Source organism: Chionomys nivalis, chromosome 2 (genome assembly GCF_950005125.1).
Source record: "Chionomys nivalis chromosome 2, mChiNiv1.1, whole genome shotgun sequence".
Classification (NCBI taxonomy): domain Eukaryota; kingdom Metazoa; phylum Chordata; class Mammalia; order Rodentia; family Cricetidae; genus Chionomys; species Chionomys nivalis.
Genome location: NC_080087.1, coordinates 76,494,237 through 76,515,686, shown reverse-complemented (window position 1 = coordinate 76,515,686; position 21,450 = coordinate 76,494,237). Strand labels below are relative to the sequence as shown.

Sequence of the window (21,450 nt, the reverse complement as noted above, 5' to 3'; positions counted from 1 at the left end):
TGGGGTCCTTTCCTGACTTCCTTCAGTGATGAACAGCAATATGGAAGTGTAAGCCAACTAAACCCTTTCCTCCCCAACTTGCTTTTTTGTCTCACTATTTCCTCACAGCAAAAGAAACCCTGACTAAGAGTTGCCTTGAAACCCTCCATAGGAAGAGGGAGCCCAAGTCCTTTCCAGGACACACAGGTCACCTTTTTCCCAACACCAAGTACTCGAAACTCCTCACACAACTAACTGCTCCTGGGCTTCTCTCCTGAATCAGAACTTTGACTGGTGAATGTTGTTACAAAGAATTGATATTCTACCCTATTGATCATCCTTCTTGTCCTTTTCCAGCCATCACAGGAATTTCTGTCACCTTCTTCTGGGGGCAAGTCACACCTTCCCAAAGCACTAAGAACATGGGCAGACTAGGTGCTCAGTTGGGTCTCTGTGTCACAAGAACACACAGGCCTGAGGTAATTCCCTCTTTGGGGCTGACAGAATCAAGGCAGGGACACCGCAGATGTTAGCCCTGGGAAGTGCCATTTTTCTCTGAGGGCATGGGGATGCTTATCAGCTGTGAGTTGCTTGATGGAGACACATAAAGAGAGAAAAGTTGAGAGGGATGTGGGGCAGCACTAAGAGTGGAAGGGACAGAGAAGTGCCTTGGACACAGACCCCACCACCCAGAGTCCATTGAATTCTGGGCAGTGCTCCAGCCTGGGAGGCAGCTCATCTCAAGCGAGGGAAGGACAGCAGAACCTGGGGGCCGTGTTGGAGTTGAAGCTCTTCTCCTCAGAGGGAGGACAGCACAGTGAGAAGAGAGATGGACATGTGCTCTGAGATTCCCTGCAAGGATTGTACCCCTTGGCAGGGGCTCCTGCTCACAGGTAAGTGTACCCACTCTCTGACTGTGTGGGGGAGGAGAACTCAGAGGCCTGAAGTCTCCTAAAGATGAAAGAAGCCCCAGAGGAGACTTGAGGTTTCTGTTTGCAGTTATAGAGCAGAAGGTACAGTGAAGGACAGGGGCTCAGCAGCCTGCAGCTCTCAGCAGATAGGAGATGATGAGGGGAAGAGAGATGCCTCCAACAGCCCCCGTTCAAAGTCAATTATATTGGCTTCAATATTCTGAAGTGTGGTTCTCCAAACAGAAATCAAGCAGGGGTGTGATGGCGGAGCGATCGGATGCTTAAAAAATATCCCACACTAGCTCAGAACTTAGAGATAGATATTTATTTAGGGGGAAAACTCACAAATCAGAATTCTCTGCTTGAAAGGTCGATAGAAAATGGGATCCAAACAATCTGAATGAGCAAACAGAAACCAGAAGGGCCAGATGTCTTTTGGCATCTGGGTAAATATTATAAGAGGCCTCACCTCAGTAGGCAAGTAATTACAATCTGTAAACCTTCCTGCATCACCTCCCCCTTTTGTTTAAATAAGAGACTTCTAAGCCTAATACAAAATCATATACAATAAGAACAAATATCCTATTCTAACTAGCTTAAGTCTTGTATAATAAATAACTTGGCCAAGTCATGAGAGGGAAGTAACTACAATTGTCTAGTCTTCAACTCCATCAAAAATCCGAGAAGGGAAACAATGTTACTTGATTGAGTAGGAAGTGCAATCAAGCAATTTCCAAAACGTGCAACAAATGACAGAGACAACTGGCTACCTGGACAATCACCCATAGTCCCATCTGCAAGGTTGGACAAGCAACTTTGGCTAAGGCCTAGAAAAACTGGCAGACCATTTTTCAAAGGCAAGAAATTTTTCAAAATGGTCTTAACCTTGTATTGGCAAGATTTGACAGTCCTGCTTATCCATTTCCGGATACTATATATCTTGTCAGTGGTTGAGGTCTGTTTTTGCAAAGAAGAAAACAAGCTACAATTGGAGTGTCTTCAGTGCTCAACATTCTCTCTGGAATAGATCTGTGCTGCCAGGAGCAATTGTGTTTCACTTCAACAGAACTCTAAGTTATTTAAATGCCATTTTCTATATCTCTTTGAAGTGGTTGAAGATTATCTATCTATGCAGAATATCTAATGAACCTGATTAGTCTAACTATAAGTATGACAAACATAGAAGACTATTGATCTATAATTCTTAATACCTATATAATTTAAAGATTAAGACAATAAACAGCTGTGCAATAAATGAGGATAATGACCTCCAAATGTAAACAATGTATAAGTATCTTGATCAGAGGTAGAAATGTACACTGCAATATGGTAAATATATCAATACATAAAAATGTTTTAAACAGAGGTAGAAGTATGCATGCATGCATACATTATTCAATATAATTTAACTTCGTATCATTATACAAGAATCTATACCAATGTAACTGTCTATAAATAATAACTCACATGTATTCAGTCTATTACTCACTAATATTATTAGTGTGAGTAAGCTCATACCAATATATTATCCCATCCAATTTTCCCTTTTTTTCAAAAAGATCCCTGAGTCTATAAAATTCCTCTCCCAACGCTCAATCATATACCAATTATAATCAACCCCTAAATGATGTCCCTAACCCTAAGGACAAACTTTGCTGGGAGAGGGGATGTCGTCTTCTAGAATTACTTCCAGCTGTCATGGGGGTGATGTTCTTTCTACGGGATCCTGTGAAAGTAAAATGATGGATAAGTTTCAAGATTAATGTCTGGTATAGTTGCAAATAGTCACTGAGTATTTTGTGGAGGTCTGGCCAGAACATTGTAAAAATGTGCACCATTTAAGCTAACCAAGTTGGTACTATCTTGTGCAGCTGGTACCCAAAACAGGTCTCGTAGTAGAGCTATCAGCATCACGATGTCTTATAAACCAGGTGGAGTTGTTGTGGGGCCCCATCTTCTTCCTGGAAACTTCAAAGATTACTGCAGGAAAATTCATTGTTCATTGTGGAAAACTTAAACATTATTTATATAGACGTATATATTCAATGAAAGGTATGATAAAGACAAAAATAGATATGAAGAAAAGTAGAATGTTTTTCTAAATTCTTTTTTTCTGTCCCATATCATGGCTCCTGACATGAGACAGAAACTCTGGGCTTTTCTCTTAACAACAGGCTTGGAATTAGAGAGTGACCGAGCCAATGTCCAACTCCAAAACCAGCTATCAGTTCTATATATTCATAAATACAAATACACATACACATACAACATTTGTGCTTACGGAACATATTAAAATTTCGTGATGATCCTTATTGGGTGGTTATTTTTCCACCTGTCAGTATTCAAACATTTAGCGTCCCTTGAATTTTTAGAAGATGAGTGTTTTCCTGCAAAGACAAGAGCAGAGCCCTACCCCTATCTTATATACTTTTCTTATCACCTGTATGGTTATCATCATTGTGAATGAGCTATCATTTCTCTTTTCCAAGAGGTTTCTTTTCTTCAAACTGAAACTTTATTAATTTTGATGGTATCCACAATTTTTCTTCTCCTGTGGAAACAAGAGCAAACCCCTTCCCCAATGCAGCACATCTCCTGGCTTCCACTGTGAGGTCAGCACATCCTTGAAATAAACCAGATGGTTTAATTCTGCAGGTTTTTCCATTATCCAATGTCTTTCTGCTGCTGTTGTCCCTTTCTCATTAACATCAAGAAAATTCAAGGTTAATAAAGCATTATGTAATCTATTTCTGGGACCATTTTCCACCCCTTTCTGTTTGTTTAACATATCCTTTATTGTGATCTTTCTATAACTGTTTGACTGGTAGGATTGTGTGGTATACTTGTAACATGCTTAATATTATAATAAACAAAAAACCATTTCATTTTCCTAGAGACATAAGCTGGATCATTATCTGTCTTTATTTGTGTAGTTATAACCATAATGGACATAACTTCTAATAAAAGTGTGATTACAGAATCAGCCTTTTCTGAGCTTAAAGCAGTTGCCCATTGAAAGGCTGAATAAGTGTCAATGGTGTGACGTACATATTTCAACTTTCCAAATTCTGCAAAGTGGAACACATCAATCTACCAGATTTCATGCCTTTGAGTACCCTTTGGCTTAGTCCCTGCAGGTAGCGGTGTTTGGTTATAGAAAGAGCAAGTAGGACATCTCTTTATAATCTCCTTAGCTTGTTGTCATGTGATAGAACACTCTTTCTTTAAACCTTTGCTATTGATGTGATGTTTTTTCTTTTATGAAATTCTGAGGTCTGCAACATGCTTCCAATCAATAACTGATCAGTTTCTGCATTACCTTGTGCTAGAGGACCTGGGAGACCCATATGGGATCGGATGTGTATAATGTATATAGGACAAAGCCTATTTTTGATTATGCCTTGAACCTGTATAAACAATAAAGACAATTCTGTATCATCTGGTATAAATTTAGTGGTTTCAACATGCAAGATAACTCTTTCTGCATATTGTGAACCAGTAACTATATTAAGAGATTCTTTAAAATCCCTTAGCAACATGAGAATGGCATATAACTCTGCCATTACAAGGGCTTTGTTCCACCTTACTTAATTCTTCTGATTTGTAACCTGCCTTTCCTGATTTATTTGCATCAGTATAATATGTATGGGCTCCAGTTATTTGAACATCACATACATTCAGGAAGAATCCAAGAATTTCTTTTTATAAGGTTAAGTCTATCACTTTTGAGATAATTACAATTAATTTCTTCCAAAAAATTTGCCATGGTTCATTGTCTTCCCATAACTGTTTTATTTCATCAGTACTGAAAGGCACTATAATCTCTGCTGGGTCTATACCTGCTAGTTGATGAAGTCTCAATTTACCTTTTATAATTAATTAGGAGACATTTTCCACATAAGTTTTTTTTCTTAATTTTTCACTTGGTTTATGTGGTAAAAAGATACATTTTATGATAATATTGTCCCTCTGCATTAAAATTCCTGTAGAAGAAATTTTGGAAGGCAATATGACTAGAATACAATTAAGATTTGGATTCACCTTATCCATATGCACCTCCTGTAATTTTTCCTCCACAATTGTCAATTCCTTTTCTGCTTCAGCTGTTAATTCTCTGGGACTATTCAAATCTTTATCATCATCTATGGTTTTGTTTAAATGAATTATTAGATCAGGTGTTATCCCAATAGTAGGTCATAGACTGGAAATGTCTCCCAACATTCTTTGAAAATCATTAAGAGTCCTCAGCCAGTCTCTTCTAATTTAAGTTTTCTGGGTCCTAATTTTCTGCAAACCTATTTCATAGCCTAGGTAATTGACAGAATCTCCTCTCTGTATTTTTTCAGGAGCAATTTGCAATCCCCATTTTGGCAAAATTTCTTTCACTTCTTCAAATATTCTGTCTAAAGTATCCATGTTTGAATCAGAAAGTAAAATTTCATCCATGTAATAGTAAATTATAGATTTAGGGAATTGCTTATGTACTATTTCCAAAGGCTGACTCACAAAGTATTGAGTTTGTTGGGATATTGAGCATCCCCTGTGGAAGGATAGTCCACTGATATCTCCGAGTAGGCTGAGAATTATTGTAAGTAGACACTGTGAAGGCAATTTTTTCTCTATACTTTTTCTTGTAAAGGTATAGTGAAGAAACAATCTTTCAAATCAATAACTATAAAAGGTTTTGGTAATAGGGAGGGCAGAAGAATTCCAGATTGTAGAGTGTCCATAGGTTGAATTACTTTGTTGACAGCACTTAGATCTGTCACCATTCTCCATTTACCAGATTTCTTTTTAACAACAAACAGAAGAGAATTCCAAGGGCTAGTTGATTCCTCAATATGGTGAGCATCTAATTGCTCCTGTACCAATCATTCTAAAGCCTGCAATTTATCTTCAGCTAGAGGCCATTGCTTAATCCATATTGGCTTTTCAGTTAACCATTTTTAAGGTAGGGCTGTTGGTGCCTCTAAAGGGTTGTTAGTTGCTTTATGTTCTTATACAGCCTGAATGGATGGTGACCTTTGTGCACAGTACCTTATTACATCCTTCCCAGAATTATGAGTTCCTGGGACTGCAGGAATGTTAATGTGGGTATTCCATTGCTGTGGCAGGTTACAGCCCCATATTTTTTTTCGCAATATTAGCTACATATGGCCTCAGTTTTCCTCTTTGACCTTCTGGCACAATACAGTCAATCCATCTCATGCTTTGTGTAACTTGATATATGGTTCCAATTCCTAGTAATTGAACATCTGCCTCTTGATAAGGCCAATTTGGATGCCACAATTCTTGGAGTGATGATACTCACATCTGCTCCTGTGTCTATCAAGCCAACAATCACAATTCCATTTATATGCACTCTTAGCTTTGGTCTCTGATCATTTATAGAAGTTGGCAAGAATATATGTTTCTTATTTCCTATTTGAATTTTTAATTTATCTTTCATGCTTATGCCATCATTTAGAATAGCGTGGTCTTTTACAGATGGTTCTGGATTTTCTAATTTTTCTAATGTTACATGTCCTCGACAGTTACTGGAAATGATTGGGCCACTTTTGGGTTGGGGGCCTGTGAGAGGCCCCTCAAGGAGTTTCCAGATGGTATCCAGTTGCCTTGGCTGTCTGTTGTTGATTTGCATTCATTGGTCCAATGTCATCATTTACCACACCTTCTACATATACCTGAAGGCTGGGGTCTCCTACTTTTGCTATTCCCGGAGGAGCTATTATTCCCAGAAATTCCTTTCCTGCAATCCCTTTTCAGATGTCCTATTTTACCACAATTAAAACATTTGGCAATTTGATGTCTCCTCATTGCTTTGGAAATCGCTTCTCCTACCCAAGATTTATCATTATAGTCAAATGTCTCAACATTCATTGTCTGTGGAATCCATTCATCTATAGGTGCTGATCTAAACCTTAAAGGCCTAATTATCTTTTTGCATTCTAAGTTTGCATTTTCAAAAGCCAGAGATTCAAGAATTATTCATCTAGCTTCTGGGTCTGTTACTCCTATTTGTAGAGCCTTAGTTAATCTTTGTAAAAAGTCAGTAAAAGGTTCTTTCTGTCCCTAACACTGGTATATGATTCAATTCTTTTTCTTAGTTCTTGAATCCTGTCCCAAGTATTTAAGGCTGCTTTGTGGCATAGGGACAAGATTTCTTCGTCATAAAGAGTTGGACCTGTGGGTCAGCATAACGATCTTCTCCAAGAATTTGATCTTTTGCTCTTTCCTGTTGTTCCTATTTTTGGATTCCTCCCTGAAATACATTCCAAACATTAATGAAGGTCCATCATCCAGGACTGCTGAAACTAACTGAGAAAAATCATGGGGTTAGCTCTGACATTAGAGGCCCAAGTTTTTATCATCTCCTTAACAAATGTGGAATGCAAGGCATAAGTTACAACAGCTTCTTAATTTCTTTTAGATCATTCATTTCTATTGGCGTCTATCTACCTTCTTTGGCTCCCTTCGAGCATTTAGAAGTTGATTGTTTTGTCAGAGTAAATTAAAGGGTAGGATGCTAAAACCCTGGGTAAGCCAGTTCTGACAGCCACTGGTGATGTTGCATCCTGTCTTGGTGCCTTCTTTTTCTGTTCATCAGCTCCAATAATTTCCTCAATCATTTCAAATCTTTTTTATCATTGTCTTTTGTAAAGCCTGAATCTCTTGACCTCTATATATTTCTAGTGATTTCACCAAGGCATCAATTTTCTGGTCCTCGTTCTGCACCTGCGATTCCAAGGTTTTAATGTTTCCCTTTAAAGGTAACAGCTCCTCCTTGAACTTTTCTTGGATATCATGTAGATTGCCATCTTGAAGGAGCATTCTGTCTGTCACTTATCAAAACTTTGTGGTAACTTTTGAATGTCAAATTCAACAGTATGAATCCTTTCAGATAACTTCCTAGTACCCTTAGATATGGAATCAATTCCATCTATCATAGTATCCACTTGTTCAGATAACCTCTGATTTTTGATTATATTAATCCTGTCAACTAGCTGTTCATTATTAGACTGTAAAGATTGTATCATTCCTAAGAGTGCCATATTCTTTCTTAATGATAGAATATTGAGAAGAAAACTAAAACCTAGTAACCAATAAATTGAGGTACCTCCATAGTCATATAAGCCTTGTGTAATACAATCCATTGTGGTAGCAAAGAAAGCAGTGAAAGTTCCATTAGAAACGAAATCTGCCATGTTACCTGTTATCCAGCAGATGGCGCTGTTTCAAAGTTGCGACTAGACTCAATGCAAGGGTGTTTTAGTGTTTAAAGACTGGGAAACATGAGTTGCTCAACAAATCAAATGTAATCAAATCAATTCCATACACAGAGCAAGAAGCCCAGTGTCCAGGGGTAGAGAACAGAAACCCAGAAGCAGCACACGCCGGGGTTGCAGCGGCTGGCAAACAGCGCTTCTACTTGCGCTCCAGCCACCTTGCTGCAAACTCTGTTTTGACGGGGATTTTAAAAAAGAAAAAAACACTGTTCAGGAAAAAGCAAATCTGTCCGGGCCATGGAAGGACTAAGCCTCCAGCCTGGTGGGCAGGTAGTTTAAACATACGTGGCACCAAGTGATGGGGGAGCGATCCGACGCTTAAAATAAATCCCACACTAGCTCAAAACTGAGAGATAGATAGTATTTATTTAGGGGGAAAACTCACGAATCAGAATTCTCTGCTTGAACGGTGGATGGAAAATGGGATCCAAACAATCCGAACAAGGAAACGGAAATCAGGGGGGTGAGAGAAGGGCCTGACACGCTTCGTCATCCGGGTAAATAGTAAAAGAGGCCACACCCCAGTAGGTGGGTAATGACAAACTGTAAACCTTCCTGCAGCAGGGCTGGGCCAACGAGATGGCTCAGTGTGGAGACATGACAACCCGAATCAGTCCTCAGCTCCCACAGGGTAATGGAGAGAACAGGCTCTTGCAGGTTCTTCTCTGCCCTTCACACAGATGTTGTTGTGTGCACCCGCACATGGGCACACTGAGACACTTTTGTCCATGCAGCTGCTGTGGCATACACCCACACTTGCACACACTGAAATAGATGCCTTCACAGAGACATACATAAGCAAATATAAAATATTTATATTATAGTACATAAGCAAATATAAAAAAAATCACACTTGAGTATAACAATTGTTGTTAGCTCCAAATCTGACAACTAAGTAGATAAACCCATAGAACACATTTCTCTTTTCTTCCTTCCTTCCTTCCTTCCTTCCTTCCTTCCTTCCTTCCTTCCTTCCTTCCTTCCTTCCTTCCTTCCTTCCTTTTTTCCTTCCTTCCTTCCTTCCTTCCTTCCTTCCTTCCTTCCTTCCTTCTTTCCTCTCTTTACTGCTACCTGAATATTTTCCAGGAAGTGAACCTTCCAAAGAGGTCACACTAATCCCTGTCCTCACAAAATCCTGCTTCTAGTGGACCTGACATTTGAGCATCCAGAAAATAAAGTCAGGAGCTGACTGAAAGCACACAGGGAACAGAGAAAAGATTCAGAGTGAGAACCCTCTAAAAGAGGAAGTCAGAGAGGCACTGCTCCTCACACCAAATATACTATGTGAGGAGGGATATGGGGACACTGGGGGGGTGGTCAACTGAACCTGAGTAGAGAATTCCACAGAGAGCAAATAATAGGCTCTGGGGGAATGGAGGTCATGTTGCTCACCTCCATCAAGGTGAGTAGTGTCACTCCTGCTCAATATTGGTGGCTTTTCTCTGTTCCCTTCTAGCCTTCCTTTTAACCTGTTGGCACCTGCCCACCACTGCCCAAGTCACCATTGAATTAGTGCCACCCCAAGTGGTTGAAGGAGAAAATGTTCTTCTACGTGTTCATAATCTACCAGAGAATCTTCTAGCCTTTGTCTGGCACAAAGGGGTGAGGAATATGAGCCTTGGAATTGCACTATATTCATTGGACAAGGGTTTAAGTGTGACAGGGCCCATACACAGCGGTAGAGAGACAGTGTACAGCAATGGATCCCTGCAGATCTACAATGTCACCCAGAAGGACACAGGATTCTACACCTTTCGAACCATAAATGGACAAGTAGGAGTTTCATCAATAACAACCACGTACCTTCACGTGTACAGTAAGTGATTCTTGGTGAACTCTGGGTGTTGGGTGGGGTTCATTCTACTGGACACACACAGAAATGTCAAATCTAGCCTCTGTCTACCTCTCCTCTGCGTGTGTCCCCATGTTTGTGTTTAATCATTTAATGCAGGAAACATATTGTGAAGAATAATGGCAATAGATCAGAATCCTTCACTTAACTTCATCTTGCACACAGGCGGATGCATGGCAGGTAACTCAGCCAAGAATATCAGCCTCTGTCTAGACTCTAGAGGTTCTTACCAGGAATGTGTCCCTGAGAAAGACCAAGTGATGACTGCAGTGAGAATGGATCTGTCCCCTTCCCCATGCATCACTCACCAGTCCCTTTGAAGCCTCACAGACATCCCTGCCACCTTCCTGCTAAGAGGATATTCCATCTTTTCAGAGCATTGAGAACACACAGGGCAGACTGGATGCCCAGATGGGTTTCTCTGTTCCACAGGGAGTGCAGAGGCTCCCTCTTAGTTCTGACAGACTCGGGGGCCAAGACACAGCAGAGGCAGCCCCAGGGTGATCTGTGTCATATTAAGGCACAGGGATGCTCGTCAGCCCTTTTGATCACCATGTAGTATGGAGGACTGAAACATAGAGAGAAGTAGAGAGGGTTATGGAGCAGCACTGAGAGTAAGGGGGAAGAGTAATGTTTTAAAAAGAGAATACCCACAGCCCATGGAACTCTGGGAGATGCTCCTGTCGGGAAGGAGGCTCAGCTCAGGTGAGGGAAGGACAGCTGAGCAGACATGCTACAGGGGGAGGACAGATAAGGTCACAGAGACTAGAGATGCAGCCTTGTATCCCTCTGCAAAGGGTCACTGATTATCAGGGACTCTTGCTCACAGACGAGTAGACCTCGAGTTGACAGTATGAGAGGAGAGGACTGACCTATTGGCTTGAGTCTCCTAAGGGGGACTAGGACATGAGCAGAGTCTTGGGGTTTGTTGTGGTGAAGACACAGGTCATGCCAGAGGGTCAGCAGCAGGAAACTTATTCTTATTCTTGATGAATATGAAAAAGTAAGGGGTAGAGGGATTGTTCTTACTCAAACTTAATAAGCATGGCCACAGAATTCTGAAGACTGATGTTCTTAGCTTGCTGTCTTAAAGAAAAAAATCAAGCTGGTATTGACCAGAGATGTGATTCCATACACTTAAGCATTTGCTTCATTGTCTGGCAAGCTGAGACTAATGAACACAAGTCCTCTGACCTCCACCTTGGTACTGACTCCTGCACCCACTCCCACACCCTGAGACATGCCCTTGCACACAAACATAAATGAGCAGTAAAAAATCAAATCAAATAGAAAAATTCAACTCTGTATTCCCAAACCTATGAGTTTCTTAAGTAAATCCCTGGGTATAGAAGGTCCTGAAACATCATTCATTTATTCATTCTCCACAGGTGTCTGGGTTTCCCTAGGCATCATTTCTTTTAAAAAATATAAGATTAATAAAGGTTCTCACAAATCCCTAGTCCTAGTGGACTGAAGTAAAGAAAGCTAGGTGAAGTCAGGTGTTGACTGGAACCACAAGAGGAAAGAACACAAGCAACAGAAAGTCAGAGAGTCAGGTGTCAAGGTCTGTAGGGAAAGAAGTCAGAGAGACATGTCCCCAAGACCAGTCTACACTGAATGTAAGTAGGGGTCTGAAGGCAGTGATCCTGATCAGAGAGTGACATACAGAAGAAATGACAAGTTCAGGGACACTGAGGACATGTAGTTTATGTACTCACTTCCACACAGTAGAACAGGAAGACACTCACCCACACACCTAGTCTGAGCAACGGACACACCTGCTCAGGACACAGGGCCCTACCTTAACCAAATGCAAATAATGATGGACATCACTCTCTTCCCTTCTAGACTCCCTTTTGAACTGTGGGCGCCCTCCCACCTCTGCTCAGCCCATTATCGAATCAGTGCCGCCCAGAGTTGCAGAAGGGTCAAGCGTTCTTCTACTTGTCCACAGTCTCCCGGAGAATCTTCTAGCCCTTTTCTGGTACAGAGGAATTGTTGTATTCAAGAACCTTGAGATTGCCCGACACGTAATAGCCAGAAATTTAAGCATCCTGGGTCCTGGACACAGTGGTAGAGAGACGATGTACAATAATGGATCTTTGCTGCTCCAGAATGTCACTGAGAAAGATGCTGGATTGTATACCCTACGAACTCTGAGTACAGATCTGAAAGTTGAAGTATTACATGTTCAAGTCCAGGTGGACAGTAAGTGATTCACTGTGATCATTTTGTGCTGGGTGGGGTATAGTCACACAGGACTGTCATGCATGATTGTGCATACCTCCCCTCCAGACTGTGTCCCCTTGTTGAATTTTGAGGACTCAGTGCAGGACACACATGGTGGAGACAAGCTGCCATAGATCAACCTATGTCATTTGTCTCCACCCTCAGAGAGGAGGGTGTGTGTGTGTGTGTGTGTGTGTGTGTGTGAGAGAGAGAGAGAGAGAGAGAGAGAGAGAGAGAGAGAGAGAGAGAGAGAGAGCACTCAGGTCCTGGGTGGAGTCTCCAAGGAGGACAAGATTTTGAAGAAGAATCAAGGTGTCGTCTTTCTCCCTCAGTGGAGATGACACAGAGGAGGACAGAGGCTCAGCAGCAGAAAGTTCTCAGTGAACAGGAAACGGTAATGAGTAGGGATGAAATCCAGAGTGTTCTCTATTCAGTGGTGATTATGTTGGCTACTATATTCTGAAGACTGATGCTCTCAACTATAACAGGGTCACACAGAGAAGAATCTGACCTGGGTGGGTCAGTGAGGTGTTTCAATGAGTGAAGGCAAATTCTGCCAGGCCAGGTGACATGAGCTTAATCCTCAACTCCCACATGATGAAAGAAGACAGCCCTCTTACTCTTCAAAGCTGTCCTTGGTCCCACATTTGGTACTGTGGCACACACCTGCACATATGCACATCTATGTAGGAATGCACTTGTGTTCACACCTGCATGCATTCACACACACATGAAATTGAAACAAATGCAAAAACTTAAATCAAACTGGGGTATCTACTAGCCACAAAGCTGAGAGTTTCATAAATAAAACTCTGGATATGCTGGATCTTGAAACATTGGTTGCTCATTCGTGCATTCATTCATTCATTCATCCTCCACAGGGGTCAGAATCTTTTCTGGGTAGCATACATTTCTAAAAATGTGAGATTAGCCCTGGTCTTCACGAAACTATTCTTAAGTGGACTTGAAGACAGGCCAATAAAGAAAACTCGAAGGTGAAGTTAGGTGTTTATTGGAAGCACAAGAGCAATAGAACAGCAACAAAAAGAGTCAGAGAGTGAAGATTCAGGGTGTATAAGGGAAGAGGTCAGAGACGTGTCACTCTAACACCAATCTACACTGAATGTGAGCAGGGGTTTGAGGGCAGTGGGCCAGGGCCTTTTTGACACCTAAGCAGAGAGTGCCATGCAGAGGAAATGACATGTGCAGAGACACTGAGAACATGGAGATCATGGGCTGCCCTCTGCCCAGTAGGACAGGGAGACACTCACACACTTAGTTTGAATGATGTTAGGACACACGGACACATCTTAACCAAATATAAATGCCCCATATTGATCAATCTCTGTTGTCCCTTCTAGGCTCCCCTTTGACCCATGAGTGCCCTCCTCCCTCTGTGCAGACCACTATTGAATCAGTGCCGCCCTTCATTGCAGAAGGGTCAAATGTTCTTCTAGTCGTTCACAATCTCCCAAAGAATCTACGAGTTCTTTTCTGGTACAAAGGGGTGATTGTGTCCAACAAATTTGAGGTTACCCGGCATATAATAGCCACGAATTCAAGTGTGCTTGGCCCTGCACATAGTGGCAGAGAGACTGTGTACAACAATGGATCCCTGCTGCTCCAGAATGTCACCTTGAAAGACTCCAGATTTTACACTCTATGGATGCTGAGTACAGATCTGAAAATTGGATTAGTGCATGTGCAACTCCTGGTGGACAGTAAGTGATTCTCTATGATTGCTCTGAGCCAGGTGGGGCTTAGTCACATAAGACTGTCTGGCCCCCCCTCCCCTATGCACTGTGTCCGCATGTACACAGGATGCACATGGTGGACACAATGATCACAGATCAGACTCCATCATCTGACTCCCCCATGTATCAAGGAAGAATTTGATGGAAATTATCCCAGACTAAGATGTCTGAGTCAGTTCAGTCTCCTGAGACTCATCCCATGAATTGGAGGCAGACACCAGAGGAGAGAATTCTATTTAGAGAGTTCTACATATAGAGGTCCTGGGGGAACGGAGTTCATGTTGCTGACTTCCACAAAGTGGGATAGTGTACCCATGCTTGCACATCTAGGCCGAATGATGAATCCATCAGCTCAGGTTGGAGGTTGTCATCTTTCTACCAAGCAAAATTGATCCCAAAGAATTTTTTCCCTCGTTTTCCTTACAGCCTCCCATTCTACATGCTGTAAACTTCTCATGATTGAACCAGTGCCACGAAATGCTGCTAAGGGGGAAAATGTTCTACTTCTTGTTCACAATCTGCCCGAAGATGTGAGAACCTTTTCCTGGTACAAGGGAGTGCTTAGCATCCAGATCTTTAAAATGGCAGAATACAACAGAGCCATGAATTCCATCACCTGGGGACCTGCCCACAGTAGAAGAGCAATGGTATACACCAACGGATCCCTGCTGCTTCAGGATGTCACTGAGGAAGATGCAGGATTGTACACACTAGAAACTATAAATAGAGATTGGAAAATTGAAATGACACATGTGCAACTCCATGTGAAAAGTAAGTGACTCACTCTACGGCCTCCAACTGCTGAGTGTAGATTATGCTACTCGTTACACTATCTGTCAGGGCTGGGTTGTGATTATTCTCCCCCCACTGTGGCCCCACACTGGGGATTGGGCCCTTACTGCAGGACACACATAGAGTAATTAAACAGCAATAGATCAGAACTCCTCATCTGTCTTTACCTGCAAAGTGGAGGACCTGTGCTGAGTAAACTCAGCCTCAGGATAACAACCTCAGTACAGACACTTTGAGCTCTCACCATGCACATGTCCCCAGGAAGACACTATGGGAGTCAGGCAGTCCCTGGCTGATGAAGTCTAGTGCTTCACAGAGAGCACTAGAAATCCCTGTCTGGAAATAATTGTCCCTGGCTCGACTCTAGATGACACAGGTAAGCTTTTTGTTACCACTTGATTTTTACTACTGTTAGAGTTGACAGAGAGCAAGGCTTTCTTGGCATATGGAACCAGTCAGTGTGCTTCCATGAGAGCCATGGTTAGGCCCTCACCTGGACATCTTAGAGACACAGCAGGAAGAGTATAGCAGCTCAGGTTCCCAGGTCATTTACTTAACTGACCTGATGGACACATGAGACCTCACAGGAAGGTCCCCAAGTGCAGGAACAAATGAAACAAGTCCTCCTTGTAAGTGATTGTCCTCTGTGATTGTCCTCTGGGGTTCAGCTCTGGGATCCTCTCCTGCAGACAAATAGTAACATAGACACTGATCTGGACAGCTCCCAGACATGAGTTGCAGTTCTCATGGTCATCTTTAGGTGGCTATAGAAGCACACAGAATCAACACCTAAAAAAGTATTTCAAGGAGCCATAAGCATAATTTGTAGCCTGGCTTACACCCCTGTTCCTACTGATGTGGAGGTCACTGACAGTGTTCTCAGATCTACTGGCTGCTTCTTGTGTTTCTAAGCATACTACTCTACCAGAGGATCCTGGTTGACACTCCCTACATCTTGGTACTTCTCATGGGTATTTCACCTACACAGAGGATGGCTGGATCCTAGGAAAGATATGGAGAGACCGTAGATACAGCTCAGGCATCACGAGAAGTTATAGGTTCCCTCTGAAACTGTCCCTAGGACGATGGAGTCACATCCTCTCTCTAGGACTCAGGTTACCTCCTGCTTCACCCCCATATGAAACCCTCACACAGGTGCTCCAGGGCCATATGACAACAAGTCACCCCTTACTGGTGACTCCAGCGAGAATGGTTCTGTTCCCTGTTCCTGGTATAACTCAGTTGGTCCCCTTTCAGCTCTAGAAGACAGCTCTGTCACATTCCTGCAGTGAGAACATCCCACCTTCTCGAGAATTGAGAACACAGGGCAGACTAGGTGCTCTGCTGGGATTCTACTGCAGTGAGAACATCCCACCTTCTCAGAGAATTGAGAACACAGGGCAGACTAGGTGCTCTGCTGGGATTCTGTGTCACAGAGGACATGTTGCAAAAATAGCAGAGGGAAGCCCTGGGATGAGCTGTTGTTGCCTGATGGCAGAGAAATGATTATTAACTTTGTTCCTTACTGTGTGGTCTGGAGAACTGAAACACACACATAGACAAGGCAATTGGGATACCAGGCAAGTCTAAGAGTGTAAGGGACAGAGCAGGTCCTTGAACACTATCTGTGACAATAGTCACATTACCCTGGGACGGTCTCCTGCCTGTGAGGAGGCTAAGCTCAGAGAGAGGGATGCTACAGAGCTTGGAGGCGAGTGTTAGAAGAGAAGCTGTTCTCCACAGAGGGAAAACAGAGCAGGCTGCTGCCATCTTAGAGGTCCACCGTGTCCTTCCCTGCAAAGGGTGCAGCCCCTGGTAGTGGCTCCTGCTCTCAGGTGAGAGCACTGCCTTATAGGGTGTCAGGGGAGGGTGCTCAAAGAACAACTGGAATCTCCTAAGATGGAAGAATAGGAAAAGCTCCTTCAAGTTGTCCTCAGACCTCCATCTAGGTGATATCGCCCTCATTCTCTCATACACACAGCATGTGCACAAACACCCACATTCATACCCACTCGCACATCGACTCCCCACCACACATGCACAAGTTCGTATAAGCTGGAGTTGTAACTGATGTCAGTAGCTCCATACATAAGCATTTCATAAACACCTGGACATGCAAATCCATGGACATTTGATCTTCCATCTGCTCACATGTATCTGAGCCTGACCAGGCATCGGGCCTTCTAGAAGGATCATATTAGTTTTTCCTAAAAAGGCCCCAGTTCTAGTGAACTGGAAGACAGACCAGGAGGTTCATCTTAAAGTGAATTCAGGGGTTGACTACATCTAGAGAAGGGGGAGATCAAAGAGGTCAGAAGGTGAAGACTGGGGGTCTTAGAGAAAGAAATGAGAGAAGGCACCCCACTCCACACATATTCTGTGTGTGAGCAGGCCTGTGAGGACAGTAAGCAAGGAGACACCTTGGGAGAGAGTTCTACACAGAGGAAATGACACAGCCAGGTGTGCCAGGGTCATGGAGGTCTTTTCCTTACTTTCCCTGAGTTGGGAAGACACTCCCACCCACCTCACTGAGTGATGGACCTGAGCTTCTCAGTACACAGGGTTTGATCACCAAAGACAAAGGTCTCGGTATTGATGAGTTTGTCTCTCTTCCTTTCTAGCCTCCCCTGTAGCCTGCAGACAACCTCCAACCATCACCAAGTTCAGCATTGAATCAGTCCCATCCAATGTTGTTGAAGGGGAAAATGCTCTCCTACTTGTTCACAATATCCCAGGGAACCTTCGAGCCTTTTCCTGGTACAAAGGGGTAGCCGTTGTCAACAGCCATGAGATTTTATGGTACATAGTACCCACTAATAGAAGCTTGCTGGGACCTGCACACAGTGGTAGAGAGACTGTGTACCCCAATGGATCCCTACTGCTCCACAATGTCACCCAGAAGGACACTGGATTCTACACCTTACGAACCTTAAATATACAGCTTGAAACTCAAGAAAGACATGGGCACATCCACATATACAGTGAGTGATTCTTTGTGACCTCTGGGTGCTGATGGGGTTGAAAGCAATTTACACACCAGGACTTTCCAGTGCGGACTATGCCTGCCCCCTCTTTACATTGTGTTCCCACATTGGGGTTTAAGCATTTAGTCAGGACACATGTAATGGGGAGAAAGACTGATGTAGACCAGAATCCCATACCAAATTCCACCTGCAGAGTAGGATGTGTGCTGGGTGTCACAGTCCAAGCATGTCAGTCAGCCTCAGCCCATATTCTTGGTGTGTCACCATAAGCATGGCCCTGAGCAAGACCCTATCGCAGTCAGGAAGGACCTAACTAAGGGAACCATGGACTGTTCACAGAGAGGTGAGCATCAGGAAGCCTGAGCTTCAGACTTCTGTTCCAGACGCAACTTTAGTTGATCCTAAAGATCTTCTCCTCAAGACTAGAATTTGACTTCCTGTCAAAGCTAACAAGGAACAAGTCTTTACTGACTGTTCAAGTTAAATAGATTGTGCTACCAGGTATGCACTGTCATGACAGCTACAGTTAGGTAGGTGACCTGGGCATTCCTACTCATGAGTCTCAGTGAACAGGTGTCAGGACACAACTCAACTCTTCTGATGGGCGTAAGAGACTTCACAGGAAGGCCAGGGTCCCCAAGAAGAGGGACAGAAGAGACAGGCAGTTTTTGTCCTTGAGGGTCCAATCTAGGAAATTCTTTTCTGCAGGCAAAGAATAACAGATGCAGCTCACGGAGATCCCAAGGTCAGGCTATTGATGACAGCCAGACTTAACTTAAAGACATGGCAATGATCATGCAATGTGTGTCCTTTTATAGGGAAACTTAGGCACAGAAAAGTCGGTGCCTGAATCAGGGTCTCCTGCTCTGCATGGCATATCCAAAGCACAATTTATGACTATAATCACAGCCCTAACTTGCCTACCCTGGAGGTTTTATTAAGTGTGAACTATAGAGGGGAGGGTTGAGATTGCTGAAGGACTACTATCATTTAGTCTCCTATGTTTCTTTGCAGAGCCTGTGACACAGCCCTTCATGCGAGTCACTGACCCTACAGTCACAGTAGAGAGCTCTGTGGTCTTCACTTGTGTCTCAGCTGACACTGGAGTCTCCATTCATTGGCTCTTCAATAACCGGAGTCTGCAGTTCACAGAGAGGATGACTCTGTCCCCAACAAAGTGCCGACTCAGAATAGATCCTGTCAGGAGGGAGGATGCTGGGGAGTATAAGTGTGAGGTCTCCAACCCAGTCAGTTCAAAGACCAGTCTCCCAGTCAGGCTGGCGGTGATTGATGGGTGACTGCTCCTCTCATCCTACAGCAGAATGGGGCATTTTTTTTTTTATTGATGGGGTAGAAAATGGAGAAAAGTTTTGTGGTAAAAATTGTCAGTTACGAGAATCCAAGGACAATGGCACTAGGTTTTGATACTACTGCATGAACTGGCTTTGTGGGAGCCTAGTCTGTTTGGATGCGCACCTTCCTAGACCTGGATGGAGGGCAGAGGACCTTGGACTTCCCACAGGGCAGGGAACCCTGACTGCTCTTAGGACTGGAGAGGGAGGGGAGGGGGAGTGGGGGGAGTGGGAAGGAAATGGGAGGAGGGGAGGAGGTAGAAATTTTCAATAAATAAATTAATTAATTAAAAAAATTGTCAGTGGTAACTCAAGTACAGTTAGCATGGTGACTCAAGCCAATAATCCTGGGATAAATGTACATCAAGGACAGGCTAGGATTTAAGTGAGACTTGGTCTCCAAAGGAAAATAAAGACACCAATAGAGTTAATGCAATTACAGAGGGTTAATAGGTTGTGGATGAAATATATAGCCAACAGAATCTGTGGGAACAAATTTCAGGAAACCACCAAACTTCTGGATGCTCTGAGTCCCTCTGTTAAATGGTGCAGTCTTTGTATAGAGATAAACATTTTCCCATATGCTCCAATAGTTTCACCTAACACCAATGCTCTCTAGACAATGGTCATTTGTGTAAAGTGAGGAAGAGGGACAGGGGAAGTGTTGAAATAGGAGCAGTGGGGCTGCATCCCAGGCACCCAGCCGCCCGTGTGGCTAGCTTATGCCCCGAAATAATTACACGGAAACTGTATTCTTTTAATCACTGCCTGGCCCATTAGTTTCAGCTTCTTATTGGCTAGCTCTTACATATTGATCTAACCCATTTCTAATATTCTGTGTAGCACCACAAGCTGGCTTACCAGGAAAGATCTTAACCTGCATCTGTGTCCAGCGGGAGAATCATGGCGACTCCTGACTCGGCTTCTTTCTCCCAGCATTCTGTTCTGTTTACTCCGCCTATCTAATTTTCTGTCCTATCAGAGCCAAGCAGTTTTCTTTATTAATTAACCAATGAAAGCAACAGATAAATACAAGACCCACCTCCATCATTTCCCCTTTTTCTGTTTAAACAAAAAAGAAAGACTTTAACTTTAACATAGTAAAATTACATATAACAAAACAGTTATCAAGCAAGAATTACAGTTACAATATTTATATCTATTTTATCTTTTATCATAACTAAGGGAAACTATAACTATCTAACCATTCTTCAACTCCATCAAAGACTCCAGAAGGATATAATATTACCTAAGTAAAAAAGAAATAAGAAAACTCTAGAAATGACAGAGACATCTTGCTGCCTGGACAGTCACCTGAAGTTCCTCTGTACCGTTGGGGCATCCATCTTCAGCCTACAGGCCCATAGTTTTCAGCAGACATTTCCACGAAGCAGGAAAATTCCAAAGACAGTTCAGTCACTTACTGCTGTGTCCTGCAGAATGTCTCACAGACTCTTTCATGAATCAGGGACCCCGAAAGACCATCTCACCTTTAGGCAAGTTCAGCAGTCCTTTTTCTGCGGGTTCTTTGTGTCCAGTTTATGCAACAGTCCAGGCATGAGCAGTTTCATGCCCAAATGGCTATCAAACTCCATAAGGAGCCTCTTCAGTGCCCATCTTCCTCTTGAAGTAGATTGGTGCTGCCAGGAGCAGACGTGTCTCATTGTCATGAAAAGCCCTAAGTTATTAAAACATTAAATGCCATGTTCTGCAGTCTTTAAAAGATATGAAGAATGCCTATCTAGCTGAAATATATCTATGCACATATAGAAAATCTAACTAACATGACTAAAAGCTTGACAATTATTGATGATTATCCATTAACAACCTATATACATTACATTTTTAAATGAACTATACAATCACAATACCTTAATCAAGAATAGAAATATTCATATACATATAACAAAATTGACCTTCAAATCCACACCAATGCAAATTATTCATATCTATATCATATCCCCCTTTAAATGTAAAAGAACATTTATAAACAATATTTGGGAACATGGGCGCAGTTTTTTTCTCCAAACTGCTTCCTGCTGAATGGGGGCGCTGTATTCAGATCTTTCATGGTGTAACCTGTGTGTCAGGGTCATCTCAGTAGGCAGTTGAGTGAAGTAATTTTCTGAAGGTGTTCACAGCAACCTTTCAGGAGGGCGTGGTCTATCATACCATATTGGTATAGACACAATCCACAGAGTCTCATCCTCTGTGAAAACAAAAGAAGACCCTCTCCAAAGCATCATATCCTTAGACCCATATTCTGAAATCATAATACCCTTATATCCATTCTGGTTTAGCTTGGCAGCCC

At 42.7% G+C, this 21,450-nt stretch overlaps 1 protein-coding gene across 1 annotated transcript; it reads left to right on the top strand.

Moving 5' to 3' along the window:
- Nucleotides 1-808: 808 nt before the first annotated feature.
- Nucleotides 809-17,792, top strand: LOC130869715 (carcinoembryonic antigen-related cell adhesion molecule 3-like). Its single transcript, XM_057762114.1, has 6 exons — nt 809-872; nt 9,633-9,992; nt 11,877-12,236; nt 13,619-13,978; nt 14,438-14,782; nt 17,437-17,792. Exons 1-6 carry the CDS (start codon nt 809-811, stop codon nt 17,790-17,792), a joined length of 1,845 nt encoding a protein of 614 aa, XP_057618097.1.
- Nucleotides 17,793-21,450: the final 3,658 nt, after the last annotated feature.